The 9,503-nt window shown below is 31.2% G+C and overlaps 1 protein-coding gene across 1 annotated transcript; it reads left to right on the top strand.

Annotated features, from left to right (window-relative positions):
* The first annotated feature begins 593 nt into the window (after nucleotides 1-593).
* LOC131175899 (probable leucine-rich repeat receptor-like serine/threonine-protein kinase At3g14840) lies at nucleotides 594-8,240 on the top strand. The gene is made up of 24 exons (XM_058140589.1): nucleotides 594-599; nucleotides 1,657-1,868; nucleotides 2,214-2,285; nucleotides 2,412-2,480; nucleotides 2,569-2,640; nucleotides 2,769-2,840; nucleotides 2,935-3,006; nucleotides 3,114-3,185; nucleotides 3,278-3,349; nucleotides 3,442-3,513; nucleotides 3,600-3,671; nucleotides 3,869-3,931; nucleotides 4,116-4,181; nucleotides 4,391-4,456; nucleotides 4,560-4,595; nucleotides 4,739-4,779; nucleotides 4,988-5,364; nucleotides 5,437-5,632; nucleotides 5,749-5,883; nucleotides 6,571-6,689; nucleotides 6,830-7,040; nucleotides 7,139-7,376; nucleotides 7,494-7,644; nucleotides 7,781-8,240. Exons 1-24 carry the CDS (start codon nucleotides 594-596, stop codon nucleotides 8,192-8,194), a joined length of 2,976 nt encoding a protein of 991 aa, XP_057996572.1. The 3' UTR covers nucleotides 8,195-8,240.
* Nucleotides 8,241-9,503: the final 1,263 nt, after the last annotated feature.

The raw sequence follows: 9,503 nt of genomic DNA, 5'->3' as shown, positions 1-9,503 counted from the left end.
GTGTATTTTCTAATTTGCAGTAATGATATTTCTCATTATTAAAAAAAAAAAAAAAAAGAAGCTATAAATGAAGCACCATCGTCGTATAAAAACTTCATATCATTTGAGTTTTCTCTACTTGTTGCAACATGTTGACATTCAAGAAACAGTGTTTTTTCTTATTCCAAGCTATGGTGGGTTGCTTTGGTCCATCGCCCTTGGATCCAGATGAAGGTATATGTCTGCTACGCGCTCTTAAACACAGTTCTTAGCTTAAATTCTCTTTGCTGCACCATGCTTGCCTTGATAATTCGCAGCACGTACATTTTCAATATGCCACAATTATAATCAGCTTTAGAAAAAGAAGCGCGCACACGCACACACATTTTAGCATGCTTATCATATAACTTATACCACAACACAGTTTCACAAGATCTTAGTCCCATGAAAGCCCCGATCTTTCTATGGATTTTCCTGTTCTTCAACAGGCTTGCGCAGTGGGAAGTGGATGGTGAAGAAGAAGAAGGCTATTTCCGGTATTTTAAGACCTACCTTGCTCATGCTTATGTTGCAAATGTGCACGGTTGAAGCACAATCTGTGAATCTTCCTCCAGATGAAGGTAAAATAAATGATTCATTTCATTTCCTGTTGATGAACTCATGAAAGGGTTTGCAAGTTGCTAAAGGAATTTCAGATCAAACTGGGCCACTCGCCCCCAAAAAAATTAGAAAAAGTTTTTTTTTTTTTAATCTTATATATATATAATAATAAGTTATACACAAGTTAAAAAAAAATATTACGTACTTAAAATAATTTATAATAGCTATATATTAATTGACAATAATTTTATATATGTAAGCATACATAATTATTTAACTTATGCGCTGGAAGTGAGACTGGCTTTATTGTAAATAAAATTTTTTTTCCAGATTATTATAAATAGAATTAAAAATGCACTTATTTTTATATTGATTTAATGAATTTAAGATAAATAATAATATTATATTGCTCCCTATCGGAATCAAACCTGACTAATAAAGAAAAAGGAACTTACATCCTCTGTGAGTAACATAGGAAACAAAAGGAATATTATGGTCTTTTCAAGTCCAAAAAAAAAAAAAAAAAAATGAAATAAATAATGTCTTTTAGCATTTTAAATTGATTATACTCCTTCTACATGCACTAAAAAAAATATAACTTATCAAAAATTAGTTTTTTTTTTAAATATGAAAAGTGAGGTCTATATAATTATTATATGTATATATATATTGAGAGTATTGTATAATTTTTTAAATTAAAATAATAATAATATTAAAATTTAAAATATAAATTTTTTTAAAATTTAAATAGTATTTGACTTAATTTATAAGAAATTAATTTATAAATATTTAATATTTATAAGTTAATTTAATCTTATGAGCATTTATAATTTTAAATAAATTATATATTTAATTAAATTATTTATAAATGACTAAGTAGTTGATATAATTTATTAAAAATAATTTATAAGTAACTTTATAATTAAAATTAATAAAAAAATATTAAATAAAATACGTGATGAAAATTAAAATTTAACGAGGATAATATGATAAATTACGTAATTAAACTAACTTATAAATATAGTATTTATAAATAATAAGCAATTCTCCTCCCTACTTAATTTTTTTGGATTATAGCCTAAAAGTTATAAGCAAATAAGTAAATTTATTTGTGCAGTGGAAGCTCTACGTGAAATTGCAACACAACTGGGAAAAGAAGACTGGAGATTCCAACCTGCCAGCAGCAGTGACTTGTCACACTGGAACGAATCAGACTTCACTAAACCTTACAAGAATACGATCCTCTGCAATTGCACAGGCCTGGATGGTGTATGCCATGTTTTTTACATGTACACTTCTTTCACCTATTTCAAAGCTTGTTTCAGTTTGGTAAAATATTTTTTACTCACTTCGTCTGAAATAAATCATTTGCAAGTTATAATTATATTTGATTTTTATTTTTTTAAATTAAAAAAATTAAAATTTTTTTATTATAAACATAAAAATTAATAAAAAATAAAATTTATAAACTTTTAGATTTTAAAAAGGGGAAAATGCGTTGCATATTGGTAGTTATCGGAAGCTATTGTTAGATATCTTCTTTTTGTTTATAGTTACAACAACTGACTTGGAACTTCTAAAATTTTAGAATTTTACCCATCATATATTTGATTTGATGTATTCTTGAAATACAGAATTCTCAAGGAGAGAGATTTTGATGGTGTGCTTCCAAAATCAATTGCGAAGCTGCCTTTCCTTAAGGGACTGTAAGAAACACTTCTATTTATGATTTTTTTTTTATATATATATTTATGTGTATATGTATTCTTTCAACACTTGAAATAGAGCTATAACCTCTAATTCAAGTGAAAAATCTTTTATCTGACTTTCAGTGATCTGACTCGTAACTACCTTAGTGGCAATATACCACCTGAATGGGTTTCCACAAAACTGGAAATTCTGTAAGAAACTTCTGCACTTCCAATTTCCAAATGAGGAAAACCAAATAGATACTCGCTGCTACTGAGTATATAAAATCACACACTGCAGGTCCATCTCAGTGAACAACTTAACAGGTCAAATTCCAACATACTTGGGAAATATCACCTCGCTTACATACCTGTATGCTTGCTCTCTCACTATCAGTCTCTGTATCTGTCTCTTTTTTCTTAACTTTTATTTTAATCTACAATTATTTCAACTTTCTAAATTTTGGTTAGTGGTAATCTTGTGGGATAATATTTGTTCAGGAACTTAGAGAACAATCTTTTTTGTGGACCTGTTCCTGGTGAGCTTGGAAACTTGGTTGATTTGGATACTCTGTAAGTCCCTCAAACCCTCTCTTATAAAATTTGTATTTAATTATAAAAACAACATGACAGCAGCTTGTTATTTGCTTCTCTTTGTTAAAATCAGCATTCTTAATGCCAACAATCTCTCCGGATCGTTACCTAAGGAACTCGCTAAGATCACCAAATTAAAAGATTTGTAAGTCTTATATACATTTTATGTTATGTTTATTTTCTTTAGAAGGGCAATATCTTCGGCCTTTATTTATTTTAATCTCTTTTATGTATTGGGTCATATATCTGCAGTAGGATTAGCGGTAACAATTTCAGCGGAAAAATACCCAGTTTTATTCAGAGTTGGAAACTACTTGAGAGGATGTAGGTGCCTTTCCCTTGTCATAAATTTTAAATATACTCAACACTAGTTTTCTGGTGGAATCTAAAACAGTTGCAAATGGTGTTGTTAACAGAGAGATCCAAGGTAGTGGTCTTGAAGGGCCCATTCCCTCTAACATTTCTGTCTTGACTAATTTAACCCAAATGTGAGTTGTGCCTTTTGAGTTTTTACTTCTTTACTTGCCTAACATACTTATGTTTCTCTTAGATATTTTTATACATGTTCTATACCATGTAGAAGGATCAGTGACTTACTTGGGGAAGGTTCTGGGTTTCCGAATTTAACAAACATGATAAATATGAAATATTTGTAAGCCATTCTTACTTTGATGCTTTAAAATTAAAATAGTTTGCATTGTATTATTTGAGCTGACATGAAGATAATTTACATTTCAGGACACTGAGGAACTGCAATATATCTGGACCTTTCCCTGACTATATAATGAATATTGGAAGTCTGAACCTTATGTAATTTACTGTTCCCTGATCACTCAATTCTTGAATTCCTCTATTCTACTTTGATATTGAATCCATTTCTGAGACATGTTATCAACCACTTTATATTTTGATTAACTATTTTATGTTCCTTATAGACTATTTTATCAGTGATGATATCTGCACTCTCTTTTTTTATTATTTGTTTAATGAAAATTGTTGTCTTGCAGAGATCTCAGTTTCAATAGATTGACTGGAAATCCTCCAGAACCAAAAAATAAAGAACTGGCAATGTAAGCATTCTAAATTCATGAAGTGGCTAGCTAAATATCTGTAAAGAAGGCCTTTTAATTTTCATGTATATTGGTTCTGTATATAATGCTCAATAATCAAAACTTCAAATTTCCTTCATTCTTCTATATATCATTTTTCCAACTCTCTGGATGCGTTCAAAAAATTAACATCATCATTGTATAGCTGTATGGCGAACAACTTGCTAAATGGATCCATCCCAGAATGGATCATCAAAAGACCTATAAAAAGGTATGTTTGTTATGGATTTTTGCAAGAAATTCTGTTGGCCTTTTATTTTAGTATTTTGAAATAATTTCCTACAGAAACTTTCCACCAACTTTGCTTTCTCTAATGTATTCACATTTTAACCAAAATATTCCAAAACATACATTTTAACCAAAATATTTGAAAACATACTTTTTCTCCAAGCCATAAAATGAGTTAATGTTTGTATGCAGTGCAATCGATATTTCTTACAATAATTTTTCTGGAACTCCTGACCCAAGTTATTGTCAACAAAATCTGTAAGAACATCTCCTTATTTTTTGTACATGTATTTTTCTGTGATTGAAGAATGTCTGTTCCATTTTAGAATTTTGGAAATTAACTGCTTGGTTGGTTCATCAGGAATTTGTTCAAAAGCACATCCGGAGGGAACAATTCGTGAGCATCTACTTTATTAAATTACTAGGAACCCATTTCCTCCATTTCTTCTTCATTCCTTTCTTTTTGTAAAACGTACTTGTTATTTTTCTTCCCTTTTGTTTAATATAATTTGATGCTTCTTTCATGCATTACCTTTCCAGAAAGGCTGTGGAGTGCTTCAGCAACCTTCCTTGTTTAAAAGGTTGGCATACATTTGCATCTAAGTGGGTGATATTTACTCTTATTTGACCGGGAAAAATGAAAACCCAAAACCCCATTGGTTCTGCTAAAGATAAACAATACAAAACAGCATATGAGGCAACAAAATTTTGTTCATGTCTATTCTGTTATGATTGGTCTTATCGAATTATATTTTGTTAACATGGTTAATATTTCTAGTTTTCTATTAGATTATTATTCGTTGCATATAAACTGCGGTGGAGGACCAATCGCCATTGGGAAGTTCCGCTATGAAGCAGATGAAGGGTATGGAGGTGAAGCACAATATGTTCCCTCAAAAGACAACTGGGCATTTAGTACCAGTGGACATTTTCGGGATAAAAATAACACAGCAGACATGTACATAGCAAAAAATGTGTCCATACTACGAATGAGCAGCTCTGAATTGTACACACGTGCACGTCTATCTCCCCTCTCTCTCACGTACTATGCACGTTGTTTAGTGAATGGGAATTACACTGTGAAGCTTCACTTTGCAGAGATAGTAATCAGGGACAATAGATCCTTCCAAAGTCTGGGAAGACGTATATTTGATGTTTATATCCAGGTAGTCAGGTTCATATTACATGCTGTTTACTTGTAACATAAAGAAGGTTTTTATTTAATCTGCATATTTTAGGATGAACGCGTTTTGCCGGATTTTGAAATCAAGAAGGAAGTACAAGGGGTAGATAAAGAACTAATTAAACAATTTAAAGCAGTTGTGAAGGATGGAACTTTAGAGATCCGCTTTCGATGGGTTGGGAAAGGAACAACAACTGCCCCCCAGAAAGGAATATATGGTCCTCTCATATCTGCCATTGATGTGCAAGCTGGTAAGTTGTACCTATCCTATTAGAAATTTTTTGCATTTATATGGATTAATTTATATATGTAGACCATAAATTGCAATATGAAAATCACTGCTGTTCATTTCTCCAATTTTCCACAGATTTCAAGCCTCCTATAAACCGGAAGAAATTCATTGTGGCTGGAGCCATTGTTTTGCCATTGTTCCTCATTTTCATTATCATGGGCATTCTTTGGTGGAAAGGTTGTCTAGGAGGCAGGGTATTAAGGGAAAGAGGTATCAAAAAGAAACTGCATCATTCACTTTTTGGAATTTTTCATTTTTGATTTCATTACTATTGCCAGAATATATCCGGAGACAGACTATTTTGCTGTTGTCATACAAGTCGTTTCTTTCTATTTTAATGTCTAGAAACGGATTCCTGAATTCCTTTCCCCAGTGAAAGATGGGCAACCTGAAAATACAACCATGCAAGCAATTGTAGAACTACATAGAATGGGAAAATGCGTTTATGATACATTATTATCTCATTTCTGTATTACTGGTAATCATGCAAGTTGAGATCATTGTCGGTATCATAAGGGTGACAACTAGATCTGCTGCAATACTACAAATATAATTTTGGAACTTCAAAAAGAAATATGACTAGATGGCTGAAATGATAAGGGATTAGCTCTGTAGTAAGATAGTATGCCTTGCGTTCTTGGGTGCAGATTTTATTTGTTTGAAATTCTGTTTTAAGGATAAACACTTAAGAGAACAAGGTATGGTACCATGATGAATCAAGCATTCCTGCAGTTAGTTTTCTTAATAAATATGCACTCAAGTCAACCAATCATATACACGTACAAAGGCACACACGAATTAAGCATAGCAAATGCATCTAATGCTCAGTTACTTCAGTCAAGTAATTTCTATGCACCCTATAAAGGATATCCTTCCGAACTGACTGTTATTGGGCAGATCTTAAAGGGCTGGATCTGCGAACTGGTTCCTTCACTTTGAGACAACTAAGAGCTGCCACTAACAATTTTGATTCCGCAAACAAGATTGGAGAAGGTGGTTTTGGGTCTGTATACAAGGTAAAACAGCTAATACTTTCATAAAAAGCTCCAAAATTTTCTCATATCCAAGCATGCAGGATTATGACAAATTTCTGAAACATTAGCATTTGAATGCACGATTTCCTAATAATTTGATGCATAGAATAACTCCAATGCAGGGTGAATTATTAGATGGTACCATTATAGCTGTGAAGCAACTATCTTCCAAATCCAGGCAAGGAAATCGTGAATTTGTGAATGAAATAGGAATGATATCTGGTTTACAGCACCCAAATCTTGTAAAGCTTTATGGATGTTGTATTGAACGAAATCAGTTACTGCTGGTATACGAGTATATGGAAAACAATAGCCTTGCATATGCACTCTTTGGTAAGCATAATGGCATTGATAAGTTTGCTAGAAGCTAGTATAGCCATATAACATGAAATGATTTTGGTTAAGAAAACTCTTTTATGGATTAACTACAGGTTCAGAAACAAGTTCTGTGATGTTGAATTGGGCAACAAGACAGAAGATTTGTGTAGGAATAGCCAGAGGTCTAGCATTTCTCCATGAAGAATCAGCACTTAGGATCGTCCATAGAGACATCAAAGCAACAAATGTCCTGCTTGATAAGGACCTGAATGCCAAGATATCAGATTTTGGACTAGCAAAGCTCTGTGAGGAGGAGAATACTCACATTAGCACCAGAATTGCAGGAACCATGTCAGTTTCATGGCATAATTTCTTTCTCCTCATTTTCTTTTTTGGGATATTTATTCCTGATCCTCAAAAAAATAATGTATTATGAAGGCATTAATCTGTCATGTTCTTTAATTGCAGAGGATATATGGCTCCAGAATATGCGCTCTGGGGTTATCTAACAGAAAAGGCAGACGTTTACAGCTTTGGGGTTGTTGCTTTGGAAATTGTCAGTGGAAGGAGCAATGCCAGTTACAGGCCGAAAAATGAGGCTGTTTGTCTTCTTGACTGGGTAAACTTTCACAATAAAGTATCTTGCTATCATAGATTTCAGTTGCATTTCAGTTCTCTATGCATAATCTTGGAATGTTTGGTTTGGTTAGATATTTTAAGGTTAATCACATTTTTTTGGGGCTTGTCTGTTTCAGGCCTTTATTTTGCAACAGAAAGGAAATTTAATGGAAATAGTGGACCCAAGGTTGGAATCTGAATTCAACATGGAAGAGGCTGAAAGGATGCTTAAAGTGGCTCTTTTATGCACGAATGCATCACCAACGATAAGGCCTACAATGTCAGCTGCTCTGAGAATGCTTGAAGGGCAAACAAGCATTAAGGAAGTGGCATCAGATCCTAGCATTTATGCTGATGGCATGCGATTTAAACCCATCAAGGATCATTACCAGCAGACATCACACGATGGTTCCAGCACAAGCCATGCACCTATTTTTTCATCTGATAATACAGGGATTGGATCTTCCACTACATCTGCTCATGATCTCTACCCGGTTAATCCTGAGTCCATAAGTTTTGACATCAGTGAAACTTCACCACTTCCATGCTAGTGTTATGTTCGATAAGCAAGATAATTTCGAAATTTCATATGGTTCAGGTGCTTGCTTAATTTATGTTGCTGTAAATATATATATATATATTATTGGATAATATGATACATCAAATCCTTTGACTTCTTTGTTAAATTCAAATCCTTTCATATCATTTTAATGGGACCTAATTATATTTTATTTATTATTTAATTGGATAATGCTTTTTACTGATTTAATGGAATTTTATGGTCTGTGACCCTAGATTATGCCCAAAAATTATATTTGTATGAAATAGGAATTGACGTCAAACATTAATCCCTCCATTCCATTTTATAATTTTTTAGAAAAATTAAAGAAATAGTTGAATAGTTTTATTTTTATAAAAAATATTAATAATTAATTAAAATATTTTCATATTTAATTAAGATAAAAAAATATAATAAAAAAGTAAAATTGAAAAAAATTAAAATTTTTAATTAAAAAAATTAAATAAAATGAGATAAAAAAAAATTTAAAACATCAATTTCTTTTTGCATGATAACAAGCATTAAAATTGCCAGAGTCCTTATCAATTATTTGCGGTCCTCATCTTTGGGCTGGAAACTTTTACAAAGCTGTTTCTTTTAATCCTCTCACAACTGATGTGGGAAAGTCACACATGTTGACTAAAAGCAGTATGCAACCATGGGCGGACGCGGGGATTAAAGAAAAAGGGTTTTAAAATTTAAATAATTTTATAATTAACAAAAATTTAAAAATTATATTTTTATTAAAAAAATAATTTATTAATTTTAAATAATAAAAAGTAACTTAACAAAGAAGGTTTATAAAATAAATGGCTGATTAAATGAGATTAATATTTTTACAAAATTTAATTTTTCAGAGTTCAAGTATGTATAAAAATATTAAAATATTTTTAAATTAATTAATATTTTAAATTGATAATTTATAATTATTATAATAAATAATAGCTAAAAATTTGGTGATAAAATTAATTTTATTATTTAAAATAAATAAAAAATTATTATTCTTAAATTTTATAGAATATTTTAGAGATAAATTAATGCAATTAGTAATTAAAATTATGGTTTTTAATAACATAAATAAATGTAAAAATTATTAAAATTTTATATTTATTTTTTTTAAATAAAAAGGGTGCTATTTTTTTATTTATTTATAAAAAGGGCGGCCAATACTTCTGTCCGCCCCCTGTGTACAGGTGCCAGCTATATTGTACAGGTGTCAGCCATAAATGAAGGATATCAAAAACTTTCTTCTCATTTAAATTTTGCGAGCTTGTTAACAACGTGTTGACGTTCGAGAAACA

This window comes from Hevea brasiliensis, chromosome 18, assembly GCF_030052815.1.
Source record: "Hevea brasiliensis isolate MT/VB/25A 57/8 chromosome 18, ASM3005281v1, whole genome shotgun sequence".
In the NCBI taxonomy this organism is placed as follows: domain Eukaryota; kingdom Viridiplantae; phylum Streptophyta; class Magnoliopsida; order Malpighiales; family Euphorbiaceae; genus Hevea; species Hevea brasiliensis.
Note: the sequence above shows the minus strand (reverse complement) of the source record. Positions and strands in the feature narration are given on the sequence as shown.